Source organism: Myxocyprinus asiaticus, chromosome 24, assembly GCF_019703515.2.
Source record: "Myxocyprinus asiaticus isolate MX2 ecotype Aquarium Trade chromosome 24, UBuf_Myxa_2, whole genome shotgun sequence".
NCBI lineage: Eukaryota > Metazoa > Chordata > Actinopteri > Cypriniformes > Catostomidae > Myxocyprinus > Myxocyprinus asiaticus.
Window position 1 is genome coordinate 25,491,447 of NC_059367.1, and position 19,842 is coordinate 25,511,288.

A 19,842-nucleotide genomic window follows, 5' to 3' on the forward strand; every position below is an offset into this window, starting at 1 on the left:
AAGGTTAGATTGAATTTATTTAAATTTCCAGGGTGAAATATGACAAATGATTTGACAATGTATGATATTTTTCTATAGGCATTGTATAACACAGTCAGTAGGGTCTATAAGGTTCCTCTCTGCAATATCGTTTCCTATTTTATGATGTAATGGCTTCCTGCATGTTGGTTATACCACTCAGACTTGAGAAAATTTATTTGGAGTTTGAAATTGATTTTTAAAACTAAACTGCTTCACTGTCTCTTAATGATTAAAAGATTATGTCAAACTACTTAGTTTTAATGAGGAATTTTCTTCATTATGACTTTTTTGACTTTATGAGCACAAAAAGTTAACTGTAACTTGCTCTCTCTCTGCACAGACTGAGGGGGTAGATGTATCACCAGGAGCGAGCACAGTATGAAGAAAGCAGGCAGGCCAGTGGGGAATAAGGCAGCAAGTGGAGGAGGAAAAGGTGACGCAGTGACAGCCGGAAGCTCTGCTGGCAAAACCTCTGTTAAGAGCCCTACCACAGCTTCACTCTCCAAGGTAACATCACTGCACTCTTCCTCTCAGATCAAGCACTGATCTAACATCATGTTGCCGGTTGTAATATAAGTGTCGTCTGAAACTGTAACAGTCAAGTTATTTATTTATTTTGTATTTGTTAATCTTTGGTCAACAGGCCAAAAGCAATGATGATCTTCTAGCTGCTATGGCTGGGAGCAGTGCAGGGACAAACAGCAGTGTTGTCAAGGGCAAGAAATCTTCCTCTGCTCATTCAACATCCTCTGCTGCAAACACTAATAACCCTGAGAGCAAGGCCAAGACCACCTCAGGTACCAGCACTGAAATGGCTCTTGAGCATCCCCTCTTTCTTGATTGGAAACTCAGTTGTTGAAAAAAAAAAATCATTTTTAATAGGATATCCATTATAAACATGATAGATATTCATTATTATGTTTTATTTAAATAGATTTCGATAAGTTACATCAATAATGGCAAATAACGATAGATTTGAAAACGAAACACTACCATTAGGATAATTCTCAAAGGTGACCTTCAGGCTCTATGTCCCTAGAGTGCCAACATTTCATGATTCAGTCAGTTCATGGATAAAATCAGTTGCCACCCATATTTTTCCTATGTTTATTCATTCGTTTTTTTTTTTATCATCTTTTTTCTGTTTTACCCTGAAATCATGGTCGTGGGCTAGTGATTGTTTCACCTTTTTCGCTCCTCATGAGTTTGCATCCCTGCATACTGTATGTTAACTAGACATTTGGTTTCAAAATCTGAACGGTTTATGTTTCAGCATTGTGAGGTGTAGTTTTGTTAAGTACTTCTTTCATCTTTACAAGGCCCATCTGGCAAACGAATATCATCCACGACCTCCAAGGAGTCAAACTCATCACGAGAGCGTTTACGGAACTCCAGAAACTCCAGCAGTAAGAAGCAGTCATCCACTGGTGGTTCTGATAGAGCCCCAGCCAGGCATTCTCGTGGACAGGCCCAAACATCAGACTCGGAGAGCCGTATGAGCAAATCAAAATCTGATGGACAGCTAAGTGATAAAGTGGCCCTGGAGGCCAAAGTGAAAGATCTGTTAGGTCTGGCCAAGAGCAAAGACATGGAAATCCTGCAGCTACGGGGTGAGCTGAGGGACATGAGAGTTCAGCTGGGACTGCCTGAGGTTAGATCCACATCTTCATTACAATATTGTATACACCAATATGATTCCTGCATGATTGTTTTGAAACAGAGCACTTTGTTTATCTTTCAGCCTAAATGAGACCCTTTTGTAAAAAAAAAAAAAAAGAAAAAGAAAGAAAGCTATGTTTGCAACTACACAAAATACCAAAAACAATTAACTCAATTAGCGGAAAACCTTTTGTGTGTCCGTGTTGAGTTTGTTTGTTTCCAAAGTTTTTGGATGTTTAATTGTTAAATTGTTTTGTGCAAATTTAATTTATTATTATTATTATTAGGATTCCTCCAGTAGGAGGAAACCTATTGTTATTGGTGGTTTTATTATTATTATTATTATTATTCTCCTTGTGCCCCAGTATCTCAAAGTCACCAGTCAAAAATTTTCTAATTTGGCACATTGATACTACAGGCCACCGGGAACCCCCACATCAAGAATGCAACAGGCCATGCCCAAAAGTCCCATTTTCAAAGTGATGGCATTTCCACCCCATTTGTCCAATTCTTCTGAAACTTGGTGTACATGCCTCATTTCTCATGGGGAACAAAAAAGCCTCAAGGACCCATAAGGTCCTCCATGATGAATTTTCCTGTACAGTGAAAATTTGGGAAAAACCTACAAAAATCTTCTTCTCTTGAACCGTAGATCCAATTGACTTGAAATTTGGTACCATGTGTAAAATTGATGTCTTTCAATGTGTTACTTAGCAAAAATGAATACAATACAAAATGGCTGAAAGGGGTTTATTTATGTAAATGTCCACATTGCCTCAATATATATGTGTCAATAAATCAAATGTCATTTTGACTGATGGTTTTTCAAACCTAACATGCTTCAAGATGACATCACTCTGAAGTACCTTGCAAAATTTCACCTTGATATGTCAAAAGATGACTGAATTACAGCTGTTTGGGCCAAATCTGACAATGCTAGCCACTGGTTCTTTTTTTTATACAGAAACTGAAAGCAGAAATACTCAGCAATGTGAATAGCTAACTTGGCTAAGATGTTGTGCTGGTAAGTGAAGGGTCAGAGGTTCAAATCCAGCCATAGCCATAATTTTTTGTTTAGGATTCAGACAGAAAGACATGTTTTTTAGGATTCCTCCATCGGGAGGGTTTAACCCCAACCCTCTACTGATCAATTTTTAAATGATTTGCCATTTTGAGGAGTAATCCGCATTGCTGCTTGCAGCTATATTTATTATTGTTGTTGTTGTTGTTTATTATGGCTATCAATCAGTTAAGATTTTTAATCAAATTAATTACATGATGTGCCGATAAATTAATTGCATATCAATATTTACTGCGAAAGGCCCCCGAATATGGGTAAATTTAAAGGGGTCATGAAATGGAGAATCAAATTTTCCTTGATATTTAGACATATAAGAGGTAATGTACTATAAAAACATACTGTAAATTTCAGAACTCAAAACATCCTTCCCATTCTAAAAAGAGCATTTATAGTTGCCACGCTGCTGAAACATCTAGTTTTGAAATCTGTCTGTTCGTGACATCACAAGACATTGCTCATTTGTATTTACACATCCACAACATGCGTCATTGCACCCCTGGCACGCAATTCAATTCAAGATGAATTTTTTTAAATTGTGGTTGAGTAGAGTTGATGCAAAAAATCCCCATTGACATTATGTTACTTCTAGGAAGAAGAGGAAGAGGAGAGGCCACCAGAGCGGGAGGTGGCAGCAGTGATCTCTGCTGCAGATGTGGAGTCAACATTGCTCCTTCTGCAGGAGCAGAACCAGTCCATCCGTGGAGAGCTCAACCTGCTTAAGAATGAAAACCGCATGCTAAAGGACCGCCTCAATGCCCTGGGCTTCTCCCTGGAGCAGAGAATGGATGGGGCTGAGAAAACCTTTAGCTATCCCCCCACCAGTCCCGACCCTTCCTCCTCTGTGAGCGTTGGAGGTCATGGCGACTGTGCCACTGTGGCCTCCTCTGCAGAGGGATCAGCACCAGGCTCCATGGAAGACCTCCTGACAGGTGGCCAGCGAAGTGGCTCAACAGACAACCTGGACAGCGAGTCCAGTGAAGTCTACCAGGCCGTCACCTCCAGCGATGATGCTTTGGATGCTCCCTCAGGCTGTGGTTCCTTGTCCTCTTCCGAGTCTGAAGGTGGAGCTCCGGCATGTCGCAGTTCTTCTCGTAAGGGGAGCAGTGGCAACACCAGCGAGGTCTCGGTAGCCTGCCTGACAGAGCGCATACACCAGATGGAGGAGAACCAACACAGCACATCCGAGGAGCTGCAGGCCACTCTACAGGAACTGGCAGACCTGCAGCAGATAACGCAGGAGCTAAATGGTGAGAATGAACGGCTAGGAGAAGAGAAGGTGCTGCTTATGGACTCTCTTTGCCAACAGAGTGACAAACTGGAGCACTGTGGCCGTCAGATCGAGTACTTCCGGTCACTTTTGGATGAGCGTGGCGTGGGGTATTCGGTGGACGAAGACATCAAGAGCGGCCGATACTTGGAGCTAGAGCAGCGTTATGTTGAGCTTGCAGAAAATGCTCGATTTGAGCGTGAGCAGCTCTTGGGTGTACAGCAACATCTGAGCAATACTCTGAAGATGGCTGAACAAGACAATGCTGAAGCTCAGAGTGTGATCGCAGCTCTAAAGGAGCGCAACCATCACATGGAGCGGCTGTTAGATGTAGAAAGGCAAGAGCGAGCCGGCATGGCAGCGGCGCTGGAGGAGTGTAAATCTGCGGTGAGCAACGATCAGGCTGAGCTGAGCCGCTGTCGTGCCTTACTGGAGCAGGAGAGGCAAAAAGTAGCAGAGCTCTACTCCATTCACAATGCTGGAGATAAGAGCGACATCCACCAGCTCCTTGAAGGCGTTAGGCTAGACAAGGAGGAAGCTGAGGCCAAGGCTGCCAAACTTCAGGATGATCTTGGGCACGCTCGCACAGAGGTGGCATGTCTGCAAGACACCCTCAATAAGGTGAGCACTAGCACTGGTTCATTAAAGGTGAAGTGTGTAATTTTTTTGGTTTTAAAACATTCTTCTGTCCCAGTTTAATTTGCAAAGACGACTATAAGTAAGCAATTGTTGATTCCACCAAAAAGTATAAAAAAAAATAAAAAAAATGGCTCTGTGGTGCTATCAAAACATTGCTCTGTTTGAGAATTTCAGCCAGCCTGACATGCCAAAATTGGCTCAACCAACCGATTTTGTGGCAGGACTACCTGTTTTCTGACCAATAGAAGACGAGAGGAGTATACGGGAAACCTTTCGAAAAACCATTATTTTTGCAACTCCACTTGAGGCCACTAGTGGCGTAGAAATTACACACTTCACCTTTAAATGAAGAACTTGGTCCTTCTCTCCTCTTGTTGTGGTGTAGCTGGATGCAGAGTACAGGGACTTCCAGAGTGAGGTGCAGAAGGAGTTAGCCGAGCAGAAGAGGGCTCTAGAGAAGCAGCGTGAGGACATGCAGGAGAAAGAGACTGAGATCGGAGACATGAAGGAGACCATCTTTGAACTGGAGGATGAAGTGGAGCAGCACAGAGCCGTCAAACTTCACGACAACCTCATCATCAGCGACCTAGAGAGTGAGTCAAAGAATAAAAATGCCTTCCAGCTGAGTTGTATAATGGTGTAAGCCCTTATACACTTAAAGTTTCACTCAGTAATTTTTTTTTCTCAATTAAAATTATTTACTTCAATAGAAATGAATAGTAATTTTGAAATATATGTATAAAATCATGACTGATGAAAAGTTCAGTCATATCAGTAACCTTATAAAATCTCTTTTACTCTACATGGGGCAGGGGCACCTCATGGGTGCAGCCATGTTAGCATTACATGACCAGCTGAATACTACTCACTTAATCTCAGTAACTGCCCTGTTATTGGGCACTTTCATTCACAGATTAAATTAATCCTGTTTTACTGTGCATAGTGAATTTTTACAATGGCATAGGGAACTGAAAACTACTGTGTTTGAATGATGCAGCATTCAGGCCACTAGGTGTCAGTGTAAGCCAATATAAGCTATTTTGACATACTTCAAAACCTTTAAGGCAAAATTATCTCATACAGAACTGTTCAACGAAGTCTCATGTAACTAAGCTTTTGACTTGTGGCATAAATTCTGGTTCACTTTGCAGTTGGACCTTAATCACAGCTGCGCCATCTTTATTTTTGACAGGAATGACAACGAGGCTGTGTGGGTAGACATCCAGTCACTTCAATAGGTTGTAATTTTGTTTAAAGTGTTTTGGATCGCTCCGCTGGCTAAAAAAAATAAAAAAATTCTTCCCTAGAAATTACAGTAGACAAAAACATTTTATGAGATCTAGGAGCTTTATACAGTGCATGCGATTGAAGAGACTTTATATCTATCCTCACAGCCTTGTTTTTATTCACTTAGGAAATCAGACATGGTGGTACTGTGAATAAGGTCTATTCTGACCGAGAACTACCCAGTTAAGAAAGGAAGAGACTGGCTGACTGGCATGTAAAGCGGCCGACCACTGTTTTTTTTTATTTTTATGTGCTGTTTAGGGGCAGGGAATCTGCAATAGATGATTCCACCATAGTAAAAGATTGGTGTAGAAAAATGCATTTAAATTATGGTGTTGTAGTCTCTGAACAATTGTACAGAAAACATATAAATAATTAGTAGAAATGTGTATGTAAAAGTAACAAGGACTGATTATTTCACAGGCAGAAAACGAAGTGGAATATGAAGTTCTAGTTTGATTGCTACTATAACACGATTGCTATTTTTTAAGCGTGATTTCGTTTCGTGGTGGATTCCCAGAAGTTGCATTGCAGTACCGCAGTTTGATTGGAGCTTGAGATGATCAGTTAAAACTTTTAAGAGACATTAGGAGAGGCTGTATATTAGTGTATTTGCCTCATCTCACCACATGGTGGAGCCAGTCATTTGACAACATGGCTCAATTATGTGTAAGCATTATGCAATATTAGACTATCAAAAATGCTTTTTAACAACACTTGACTGCTACAGATAAGATCACACATGTCAGTGGAAATGGTAAGGAGAGATCATTTCCTCCCATATTATTTTAGTCAGTCTCAGGCCTTTTATCTTAAGTACTGATAGTCACCCCACTGTGCCAACACTATGTAGTCTTTACTTTCTCAAAATTAGGTTACTTTTGAAATTCAATAACATGCAATATATTTTTCTTACACAATCACTGTCGCTACATTTAATATTTCTCTTCCCGTTCTTTCCCCCATTTGAACCCTTCATAACCTCCGTTCACTTACTCGCTCTCTTTATGTGTCCTGGCAGATTCCATGAAAAAGCTTCAGGATCAGAAGCATGACATGGAGCGAGAGATAAAGATCCTTCACCGCAGACTCCGGGTGAGTGAAGCCAGGAGCAGTAGTTTATGAATAGGTAATTTCAGGACCAGCCTTTCACAGACAGCCATTCTTTGAAAGGGTGTCTTAACCCTCTTAGTGTAATATTCAGATTATGACACTAGACAATCATTTCTTTCTTATTGAACGTCTCACCTACAGGATGCTGAGGGGTCCACTTACCCTTACTTATGTACCACTTAATGCATGATTCACATTTAATTTTGTGTATGTTCAGGAAGAGTCGGCAGAGTGGCGTCAGTTTCAGGCGGATCTGCAGACTGCTGTGGTCATTGCTAATGACATCAAGTCAGAAGCTCAGGAAGAGATTGGTGATCTACGGCGCCGCCTCCAAGAAGCCCAGGAGAAGAACGAAAAGCTGGGCAAAGAACTAGATGAAGTTAAAAATCGCAAGTAAGTGAAAGCTAGGACATAGCTGTCTATTATAAACTATGGCTCTGTTCCAAAGCTGCAACTCTGTGTGCCACAAAAATAGCGCTCCTCATGTGAAGTCCATGAGAGACCCAACACACATTGTTTATTCCAGTAGTCTGACACTAGCATACAGTGGCAAGAAAAAGTATGTTAACCCTTTGGAATTAACTGGTTTTCTGCATTAATTGGTCATGAAATGTGATCTCATCTTCATCAAAGTTGCTGTTATAGACAAACACAATGTGCTTTAGCTAACAACACACAATTATAATTATTTTATATCTTTATTAAACACATTAAACATTCACAGTGCTGTGGAAAAAGTAAGTGAACCCTTGGATTTAATAACTGGTCGATGGCGGAAATAACCTCAATCAAGCATTTCCGGTAGCTATGGATTAGGCCTGCACAACCTTCACATCAGAAGGAATTTTGGACCATTCTTCCTTACGGAACTGCTTCAGACATATTCTTAAGATGTCTGGTGTAAACGGCTCTCTTGAGGTCATTCCATGGTATTTCTATTGGGTTAAGGACTGGGGTCTAACTGGGCCTCTCCAAAAGGTGGATTTTCTTTTTTTGAAGCATTTCTGTGTAGTGGATCTACTTTGATGTTTAGGGTCATTTTCCTGCTGCATCACCCAACTTCTATTGAGCTTTAGCTGGCACACAGCCACACTGACATTATCCTGAAGGATATCTTGATAAAGTTGGGAACTCATTTTTCACTCGATGGCAAGCAGTCCAGGCCCCAAAGCAGCCCCAAATCATGAAGCTCCCTCCACTGGACTTCACCATTGGGATCATGTTTTCATGGTGGTATGCTGTGCCCTTTTTACACCATATGTAGTCCTATGTGTTCTTCCCAAAAAATTCAACCTTAGTTTCATCAGTCCACAAATCATTTTCCCAGTAGCATTGTGTAGTATCAAGGTGGTCTTTGGCAAATTTCAGTAGCACAGCAATGTTTTTGTTGAAAAGCAGCGGCTTCCTTCATGATGTCCTGCAATGGACACCATGCCTGTTTAATGTTTTCCGTATAGCAGACTCATGAACAGAGATGTTAACCAATTCCAATGATTCCTTCAAGTCTTTAGCTGTCACTCTAGGTTTTTTTTTTTTTTTTTTACCTCATTGAGCATTCTGTGGTGTGCGCTTTGAGTCATCTTGGCTGGACAGCCAAGCTAGTATATTGCCAAGCTAATGATGCAATACCCTAAAAAGCCCAAAAGATTCATGGTGCACTCAGAAATTGAGTGAAATAGTGCACTAGGTTTTGGAACTGAGCTTATGCATTCATCCCGCACTTATGCAAAATGAAGGCATATTTTAAATGGAATTATCTGTGAGCTCATGTATATGATTGTAATTATGTTTAGGCCTATAAGGTATGTTATTAATGTATAGGATGAGGAAATGTAATTTCAATTTCTAAGTTTCCTGTCTATAGTGAGACAGAGTGAGCAGTAACTTGTGTGACTGTTCTGTATCAAAGGCAGGATGAGGAGCGTGGCCGTGTGTATAACTACATGAACGCGGTGGAGAGGGACCTTGCTGCTCTCAGGCAGGGAATGGGACTGAGTCGACGCCCCTCTACATCCTCAGAGCCGTCGCCCACCGTCAAAACCCTCATCAAAAGCTTTGACAGTGCCTCACAGGGTACTGCACGCCACATCAGCACCTCTCTCACGTCACATAAATACAAAAGTACAGGTTTTCCAGAGTTAGTGAAAATGTAGAAATATCAGGGGATTTTAAAATTGTGTTTTCCAGGCCTGGATAAGTAATGGAAATGATAGAGTTCTTACAACTCATGGAAATATCTATAATGATTATACTTTTTTTATTTTTATTTTTAGTTATGTTGTTCTAAAATATTCATCAGCTAAATATTTCTTTTGTAGTGTAAAATTTGCTCGCAGGCCATAATAATAATTTGTGAGCGAATGGTTCTTTTGAGTAGGTTCATAATCAGAGAAACCGGTTCACAGATCTGTAAGATTGATTGATTCACTAGTAAATCGGTTTAAATGTTTTTTAAAAATGGAATGGCCATAAAAAAATGTCATGGAAACTAATTGATTAAAAAGGGTGGAAAGCCTGAAAGTATCACATTTCTAACATTTCTAAGCTTCTTACTTAATAACTCTCATTTTGGTTGGAGGTCAAGTTCTGTCCTGAATAGACTGACTTGAATCCATTACCATGAGCTATAAAACAAAGGTCTGAAAATATTTATTATAATATAATATGTTCTGTTGTTGTGGCCACAGGTCCTGGAGCTAATGCTACTGCAATCACCACAGCAGCTGCTGCGGTGAGCGCAGCTCCAACGGCCACCTTACCCCGGACACCTCTCAGCCCCAGCCCAATGAAGACTCCACCTGCTGCCGCAGTCTCACCAATACAGGTATCTCACTGTTACACGATGACATCTGATGGATTCTGCTGCTATGCAGAGCTGCAGAGTGACTTATTATCACTATGAAGGTCAGACAGTACAATTCTGCCTCTTTTCCTGCTTGTTGAACCTTGGAAACCTTTGAGATAGCAGCACTTCCTCTTCCCCTTGGCCACCAGCACTTTTGACAGTTCTCACAGCACCAGTTCATTCATAGGAACTACAGAGTTTCCATTGTGGGCTAGTTTTCTTTCCTTAACATGCTATTTTTTCATACGGCCGTAACTTCTGATACAGTCTGGATGTGAAACAGAGTTCTTGGGTTCCGGTCACATGCATAGATATAGACAAATAATCGATTTCACCAATATTGTTTTAACGATATTCACACTTTTCTACATTATCGTTTCTTTAATATCACGTCTACCAATAGATGACATCATTTGGTGTATCTCGAAAGAATAGCACTCAACAACAGCATTAAACCACTGTGCGTACAACAGGAAACAGTGGTATAACTTACTTATTAAAAGTATTGCTCGCATAATTACTCTACTTTTTATAGTCATTCATTCAAGGAAGGAACACATGGCATTTTAAGCTTAACAGTTAGACCAAAACAAAGATTAAAATAAATTTGTGAACATTTAGATAGCTAAACCACTTTGAAAAAATATAATGGCATAAATAATAGTAATAATAATCATCATTATTTCTTATTAGAATTATTAATACATTATGCATAATGTATCATCTGTACCAGTTTCTGTCACAAAAAAACAAGCAATATCCGTCTATCTTTTGTATTTAACCAACAGAGACATGAATGCAATAATCTCGACTCGCAGACTCGACGTCTGTGCCCATCTCAATGTAACACTTAGTGGACACAAATGGTTTTTAATATTGACTCCATATCGAAGTGAAGCCTGACATTAAAAATATTCAGCAGTGAGGTTATATAAGGACGTGATTATCAGTGCATTATTGAGGAAAAGAAAGAGGAGGTGAGATGGGGAGAGATGGAAATAGATCTAAAGTTCTATTCTCCTGAGAGGTTAGGTGCAGTCTGCAGACACTTTTGATTGATGTAGAAATTGAGTAGTATTTCAGGGGAAAAGAGCTAAGGGCTTTAACTTGAGCTATGAATATGCCATAAAAATCAATATGAATAACTGCTGAGGCAAATTATTACAGCTTCCTGTTTCTTTAAGGACAGAAAATAGCATGAGGAGCTCTTAAATGCAAATATGAATCCATCTCTGTAGTAGTGTAGATATTATGTGATATATTTCTTATATTTATATTTCAGTCTCACCTGAAGTAACACTGCAGTTGGTATTCTATGAGACAGTCATATCAGACTAGTTTACAGTTGCGTTTATGCATTTGGCAGACGCTGTTACCCAAAGTGACCGTATATTCAAGGTGTAGCTTGCATTTTATCAGTATATATCTTCTCTGGGAATCGATCCCATGACATTGGCATTGTTTGCACCATGTTCCACCAGCTGAGCTACAGGAACACTAATTCAGTTTATAAAAAATACTTTGGGTGTTATTGAGATACATTTTCCAATATTGTGTATGTGTTACTTACAGAGACACTCAATCACTGGCTCTATGACCGCCACCAAGACCCTCTCCTCACTTACAGACAAAAGAACCAGCTACACGGATATCAGCATGCCAGGTAACTTGTATAACAGACTACATACATTATTATCATTGAGAAAAGAAAATATTTTTCAGTCCTGATCATTTGAAGTAAACATCAACTTCTTTCAACACACTGGTTAATGTGGTTTTTTATTGCCTTAAATTTTTTGTTATGGTACTTTTTTTTTTACTTTTCATTAAAAGGCCTTATTCATGAAACATGAGCAGAACACATTTGTGTGTAATGATTAGTAAAACCTTCTTGAGTAAAACCGTTAAATTCCTTTTTAATGGGACAATTCATGTAATAATGGATCTATGATGGATTTAGACACAAGTTTGTTTGTTTTTCATGAATAAGGCCCATTGTCTTTAACACACTTTCATGTTTGTCACATTTTAACGGGTAGGTCATACCAACTTTCCCTTCCACTAGCCATTGGAAGTGTCTATAAGCTCTAACATGTCTGATATTATAAGAACATGTTTAATAAGTGCACAGTATATTTCTCATTACGTGTATGTTAATTAACCTTTGTGTTGTGTTCATTTGTGCTAACACCTTTTGTGTTCCCAGTCAAAAATGACCGGCCCACTAAGATTGTTAATAAATCTCTCATGTTGCATATATTATCCCAAGATGTTGCATTAGGTCTTTTTGTCAACTTCCTTTTTAGTAAATATGACAAGTTATTTTGAAAATGTATGTTTTTTTTAATCGTTGGAAGGATTCATTGAACTGAGCTTTTAATGGGCTAGTGGGGGGCACTTCCTGCAGAAGAAATTTAAAATAATAATAATTATGTAATAAATTAATAACCACTTGCTTCATCTAAACAAAAGCTTCATTTTAAAGCTTAGAATCTGGACTTTACAATGCATAATATAGCTGAATTCTTAAAGAGTTTTTTAATTTGATGACAAATTACAACAGTTTTGTTCTCATAATTAGCAAATTTGTTGTCACAACTATTATATTTATAGTTGGTAAAAACATAAAGATGAGATAGCCATGTGTTATGTCATTGGAAAGGTCTCAGTTAGTAAAATGCAATGAGCAAATTTGTTTCACTTAGAGACCAAACTGCAGTGAGTATTAGTGTAAGAAATTCCCACTGACATAAATATAATGAATAGGAGTGTCTTTTTGTCACGTTTTTCCTCATTACTTCCTGAAACATACATATAACATGGACAATGGCATATTGTAACATACAGCAGACTATCCCGATTCAAACAAGCCCAAACACAACATAATATGATAAGCAGATCTTAAAATATTCCTCAAGGAGTGTACATGGTAAGATGATGCACAAAAGGGCACTCAACACATGTTGTGTGTGTGTGTGTGTGCAAACATGCATCCACCTATGTGCTCATCTAAAGGATTGGGGTGCTCCTGAATAATTAATATTTTTGTATTTTATAGTCTAATCCATTCATTTCCAGTGGCCGGTCACTTTAGACCAGGAACACCACAGGTGCAACAAAGTGAAATAAAAATATATAAAGTTTTATGAAAATTATCTTAAAAAAAAAAAAAAACATTGTGTTCAGATGCCCTGTGTGAACAAAGTCATGAAATTTTGTTCCAACTGGATGAAATAAACTACAGTTTTCAGGCAAAAACTGTTTTTCCGGAACACAATATAAGGGTTAAATAAAGATATAATGGAAGGGTTAGTAAGAATATTTATATTCACTTTATTTTTAATGTAAACTTACATTAGTGCAAAAGAGTGATCATAATCACATAAAATAAACAATCACAAAGTAGGTGCTGTAGGCCTCATTCTGCAAAAGTTTATATGTTAATTAAAAAACACACAAAAACTTTACTAAGATTACAAAGATGAAGTACTTTTTAAGAGACACCTTTTACTTTATTTGTAAATGCAGCAGAGCATCTACTCCGAGCGGCCAATGGCAGTCGTCCTGCTTCTGCTCTACAAAGAGTCTCTAACATGGACACATCAAAGGCCATCACAGGTAAAGCTCAGTCTCATTTAAAATTTTATATATACAAATTATATACACAATGCTTAATTCTGAGAACAAAGTATTTTTTTTTATTTATTTTTTTTCTGAGGCTTAAATTAAAAAATACCTAAGTAGTGTTACTGCCCAACTATTAAAACCTGTCAAAGTCTCATCAAAGCTGAAACTCTTGAAAAAAAAAAAAAATGTTAGCATAAGTAGTTTAAAATTATCTATAATTATTATCTTTATAATTCTTTCTCTTTTTTTTCTTTAAAAAAATAAGCAGTGAGACCATTTATTTATATATATATATATATATATATATATATATATATATATATATATATATATATATATGTGTATGTATGTATATATACAGGTGCATGTCAATAAATTAGAATGTCGTGGAAAAGTTCATTTATTTCAGTAATTCAACTCAAATTGTGAAACTCGTGTATTAAATAAATTCAATGCACACAGACTGAAGTAGTTTAAGTCTTTGGTTCTTTTAATTGTGATGATTTTGGCTCACATTTAACAAAAACCCACCAATTCACTATCTCAAAAAATTAGAATATGGTGACATGCCAATCAGCTAATCAACTCAAAACACCTGCAAAGGTTTCCTGAGCCTTCAAAATGGTCTCTCAGTTTGGTTCACTAGGCTACACAATCATGGGGAAGACTGCTGATCTGACAGTTGTCCAGAAGACAATCATTGACACCCTTCACAAGGAGGGTAAGCCACAAACATTCATTGCCAAAGAAGCTGGCTGTTCACAGAGTGCTGTATCCAAGCATGTAAACAGAAAGCTGAGTGGAAGGAAAAAGTGGTGAAGAAAAAGATGCACAACCAACCAAGAGAACCGCAGCCTTATGATTGTCAAGCAAAATCGATTCAAGAATTTGGGTGAACTTCACAAGGAATGGACTGAGGCTGGGGTCAAGGCATCAACCACACACAGACATGTCAAGGAATTTGGCTACAGTTGTCGTATTCCTCTTGTTAAGCCACTCCTGAACCACAGACAACTTCAGAGGCATCTTACCTGGGCTAAGAAGAAGAAAAACTGGACTGTTGCCCAGTGTTCCAAAGTCCTCTTTTCAGATGAGAGCAAGTTTTGTATTTCATTTGGAAACCAAGGTCCTAGAGTCTGGAGGAAGGGTGGAGAAGCTCATAGCCCAAGTTGCTTGAAGTCCAGTGTTAAGTTTCCACAGTCTGTGATGATTTGGGGTGCAATGTCATCTGCTGGTGTTGGTCCATTGTGTTTTTTGAAAACCAAAGTCACTGCACCCGTTTACCAAGAAATTTTGGAGCACTTCATGCTTCCTTCTGCTGAAAGATGCTGATTTCATTTTCCAGCAGGATTTGGCACCTGCCCACACTACCAAAAGCACCAAAAGTTGGTTAAATGACCATGGTGTTGGTGTGCTTGACTGGCCAGCAAACACACCAGACCTGAACCCCATAGAGAATCTATGGGGTATTGTCAAGAGGAAAATGAGAAACAAGAGACCAAAAAAGGCAGATGAGCTGAAGGCCACTGTCAAAGAAACCTGGGCTTCCATACCACCTCAGCAGTGCCACAAACTGATCACCTCCATGCCACGCCAAATTGAGGCGGTAATTAAAGCAAAAGGAGCCCCTACCAAGTACTGAGTACATATACAGTAAATGAACATACTTTCCAGAAGGCCAACAATTCACTAAAAATGTTTTTTTTTATTGGTCTTATGATGTATTCTAATTTTTTGAGATAGTGAATTGGGGGGTTTTTGTTAAATGTGAGCCAAAATCATCACAATTAAAAGAACCAAAGACTTAAACTACTTCAGTCTGTGTGCATTGAATTTATTTAATACACGAGTTTCACAATTTGAGTTGAATTACTGAAATAAATGAACTTTTCCATGACATTCTAATTTATTGAGATGCACCTGTGTATATATATATATATATATATACACACACACACACACACACACACACACACACACACACACACACACACACACACTACCGGTCAAAGGTTTTGAAACACTTGACTGAAATGTTTCTCATGATCTTAAAAATCTTTTGATCTGAAGGCGTATGCTTAAATGTTTGAAATTAGTTTAAAATATAATTGTGCCACCAAATTAATTTATTTAATTATAAAACTAAAATGTAATAATAAAAAAAAATGTTTTTTAGATTGATGAATTGGACCAAATAATAAAGAAAAGCAGCCAATAAGTGCCCAACATATAGATGGGAACTCCTTCAATACTGTTTAAAAAGCATCTCAGGGTGATACCTCAAGAAGTTGGTTGAGAAAATGTCAAGAGTACATGTCTGCAAATTCTAGGCAAAGGGTGACTACTTTGAAGATGCTAAAATGTAACACAGTTTTGATTTATTTTGGATTTTGTTTAGTCACAACATAATTCCCATATTTCCATTTCTATTATTCCATAGTTTTGATGACTTTACTATTATAAAAAAATATATAATAAAGAATGTGTTTCAAAATGTTTGACCGGGTGTGTGTGTGCATGTATATATGTATATATGTGTGTGTTATATATATATATATATAAATTAATATTTGCAAAACTTTTGTCCACCAAATTAAAGTCAGGTGATGTAACCAACATGCATGTAGCCATTCTGTTGTCATGTGGGAAAAAAACAATCATAAAACAGAGAAGGACCCCTTTAGACCCTCATGACTGTGTGTGTGAACATAATTTTGACATTTTTATATGAAAAAGCAAATTCTGATCAGGTTAATTGGAGTAACCCTAAGAAAACCTCTTGTTTATAAATTAATGATTAAGTTGTGTACACATGTATTCAAGGTGTTCAAGGAAAGTGTTCAATACCTTTTACTTTTTTGAAACCATTATTATTATTATTTAGAGATTCCTATAACTGTTTTTTAAAAATGTATGGAACCAGCATGGACATGAGAACAATTCTATTCTAAACAATTCTAGGGGGCTTGGGTAGCTCAGCGAGTACTGACGCTAACTACCACCCCTGGAGTCGTGAGTTCAAATCTAGGGTGTGCTGAGTGACTCCAGCCAGGTCTCATAAGCAACCAAATTGGCCCGGTTGCTAGGGAGGGTAGAGTCACACGGGGTAACCTCCTCGTGGTCGCTATAATATGTGGTTCTCGCTCTCAGTGGGGCGAGTGGTGAGTTGTGCGTGGATGCCGCGGAGAATAGTGTGAAGCCTCCACACGCGCTATGTTTCCGCGGTAACGCGCTCAACAAGCCACGTGATAATATGCGCAAATTGACAGTCTCAGACGCGGAGGCAACTGAGATTCGTCCTTCACCACCTGGATTGAGGTGAGTCATTACACCACCATGAGGACTTAGAGCACATTGGGAATTGGGCATTCCAAATTGCGGAAAAAAAATAAATAAAAAAAATAAAATTCTAATTTTTATCACTTTGGACAACCTTATTTATCAGCGACCCTTATACTAAAAGAACGGGGACTTCTCCTTAAATGATAATCGCATTTTGGTCTCTCTCCACTGCTTGTTTATCTTAGTCCCGCGGAGAAGCAGTGAGGAGGCGAAGAGGGATATCAGTGCTCCTGATGGAGGTCCAGCTTCCTCTCTGATAACTATGGGCTCTTCTGCGCCTCCTCTTTCGCTGTCCTCTTCCTCCTCCCCCACGGCCTCCATCAACCCCACTGCACGCAGCCGCCTACGGTACACACCAACCATAGTCTTACTCTGACTTACTTTGCCATGTGCTGTATTTTAATTAAAATAAATGCTTCTGCTTTGCTTGTCATGCAAATGTGTGTGTAACATCCTTCTGTGAACATCACCTTTCTTAATTCAAAAAAACCGATGACCTGAATCTGATATGCAGGTATGCTTCTTCAGAGATGAAGTGTATCATGGGTTTTAAGAGTCATTTCTGTTCTGGTCCGTTTATCCATGTAGAGAGGAGCGAAAAGACCCTTTGTCAGCTTTGGCTCGTGAATATGGCGGTTCTAAGAGAAATGCACTGCTGAGGTGGTGTCAGAAGAAAACTGAGGGTTATCAGGTGGGTATCGTGGTATATTAATACAGACACACAAAATGCATGTTATATTACCTTTTGTGACCATTTTTATTTCTGCTCAGCTAATCGCCCACCCACTGTCCTGCTATTATATTAAGCATGCTGTAAATTTTATGTCTTACATTTTTGGATGGCTTTAATTTTGTCTTATTCTTCACGGATGTCATCTTTGTGTAATGCTGGTTCAAAACATTCCCATTAGTGATCTGACAATTACCACACATTATATTTATAGTATGAGACATCATTTACCCTCATCAGATTACAGAAAAAGACCACTTAAAGCACCGAAATACTTCCGGAGAAGTTGTTCTTCGTTCAGAACATTCAGACACCCACCACACCACTGTGGGAGGTGTTTAGAATTACATTGAAATATGAGGACGCTCAGTAAAACCTTATCTAATGTGACATTAAAATGTGTTATCAATTACTTCATGCCTCATTCTATGAGTAGAATTCGAATGAGGTCAGTTAAAAGAAGTTGTTTTAACCACTCGATGATGATTTAAAGTAATATACTCTATATGCAGTAGATAATGTTTAATTTGTCTTGTTTACATTCTGAACTCATGATGCTAAAACACTAACACGCTATACGTGGCCATTATATGTGCCGATTACACTCTGTTATTGTAATTTATGATGACACTGATATTACTGCAAAGATGGGTGTATAAAAGAGGGGGCAAAATACAGACAAAAAATGACGATAAGAGAGGCATATCTTACTTTGGCCAGATGTGTGAATGGCTTTCGCTGCAGATGGAACATGAGTGAATGGGCGCTTGAGAATATTTGTGTAGATTTGATTCCTTTTGTAGACTAATTAAACAAAAAAATCGCATGACATGGTCTTGGAAAATGTCTACGTGGAAGATCGTACAGATGTAGGTAAATTTGCACCAGCTTGCTAATAACTCTGCATGCTGGTGTGTTCATGTTGACTGATTGAACAATGTAAACAAAATTAGCTGTCGGCCTCAAAGAAGGTGTTTAGCAGCCGGTAAGAAGTTTTCCTAAAAACTGGCCCAGGTGAGCTGTTACGAACCACAGAAATGAATGCATAAACACCTTCTTTTTGACCAGATATTGTTCTAAATGACATCACACTCATTTGTTCTCATTTCGTATAAAGTATATCAGTGCCTTTACCATTTACTGTAAACCAGTTCTCCAGAAAAGTTCCTGGAAAGCTTACCTGGATGTCATGGTCAATGTTTATCAGGGTCCTCTGCTGGATTTCTCTGTCACTTTAAATGGCACCTGACATAAAACAGGCACATGACCATTACTTCTGAGAACAAACTCACTCGCTGAATAATTTTGAGCATTTTAGTCTTAAAGGACTATAAAATGACTGAATAGTCATTGTCAGAAGAAACTTATAAATTACATTTTGCATTTTGGTCCTGCACTATACAAAAGAAGGAAATCATTTAAGGAATCAGTTATCTAAAAATGACATTTCTGTCATAATTTACTCACCCTTATGTAGTTCCAAACCTGTATGGCTTTCTTTTGCAGAACACAAGGAGATGTTTTAATGAATATTCTATTCATTACAAAGGCAGGGGATAGTGTCTCACTTCAAAGCTTAAATATGGACCCAAAAGTATCATAAAACGTATCACAAACATGTTTCTCACCAAAACATATATTATGCCATTAGAAAGATACTTTTGGGTAATTTTAAGCTTTAAAGTGAGTCTCTATCAATTCCCATTGTATTGAAAAGACTGAATATTCAATACAATTTATGTATTGAATATACTGTACAATTTCTCCTTTTGTGTTCCAGATAAGAAAGTCATATGGGTTTGGAACAACATAAAGGTGAGTAAATAATGATTTACCATTTTTGGGTGAACTATTCCTTTAAGTACATCTCTCATTGGTTTGAATTGTTATATTTGAATGTTTAACTTTGAAATTACATCATTCTCAGTCACTTTTTAATCCTCATTAAAAAGTTTGAAAATAAATCAGTGCATCATAAATGCTTTGTTACTGTTACTTCGCTTGGATCTACATATTTCAGAGACATAAAGTAAACATTACTTTCTACTCTGTGCAGAACATGTTTGTTTAAATGGATGCAAACCACCTACACTTTACCCACATGTGAAACTACGAGCAGTGATCACAACTGATTTCAACTGATAGTTATCAAGATGGAAAGGAAGAGAAGTGGCATGATGCTTTTGTATCAGATTTAAGCATCAAAATGAAGTAAATGAAATATGACAGAA

General features: G+C 38.2%; 1 protein-coding gene across 4 annotated transcripts in view; it reads left to right on the forward strand.

Annotated features, from left to right (window-relative positions):
- The window catches only part of specc1la (sperm antigen with calponin homology and coiled-coil domains 1-like a), a 44,904-nt gene that overhangs the window by 18,866 nt on the left and 6,196 nt on the right, over nt 1–19,842 (forward strand). For all 4 annotated transcript variants that reach the window (XM_051652743.1, XM_051652744.1, XM_051652745.1 and 1 more), the window contains 13 exons: nt 362–528; nt 665–818; nt 1,341–1,672; nt 3,351–4,649; nt 5,053–5,260; nt 6,976–7,049; nt 7,285–7,460; nt 8,977–9,140; nt 9,755–9,891; nt 11,485–11,575; nt 13,441–13,530; nt 17,067–17,229; nt 17,470–17,572. In XM_051652743.1, the coding sequence (XP_051508703.1) occupies nt 400–528; nt 665–818; nt 1,341–1,672; nt 3,351–4,649; nt 5,053–5,260; nt 6,976–7,049; nt 7,285–7,460; nt 8,977–9,140; nt 9,755–9,891; nt 11,485–11,575; nt 13,441–13,530; nt 17,067–17,229; nt 17,470–17,572 (3,120 nt within the window). In that variant the 5' untranslated portion in view covers nt 362–399. The remainder of the gene's footprint in view (nt 1–361; nt 529–664; nt 819–1,340; nt 1,673–3,350; nt 4,650–5,052; nt 5,261–6,975; nt 7,050–7,284; nt 7,461–8,976; nt 9,141–9,754; nt 9,892–11,484; nt 11,576–13,440; nt 13,531–17,066; nt 17,230–17,469; nt 17,573–19,842) is intronic.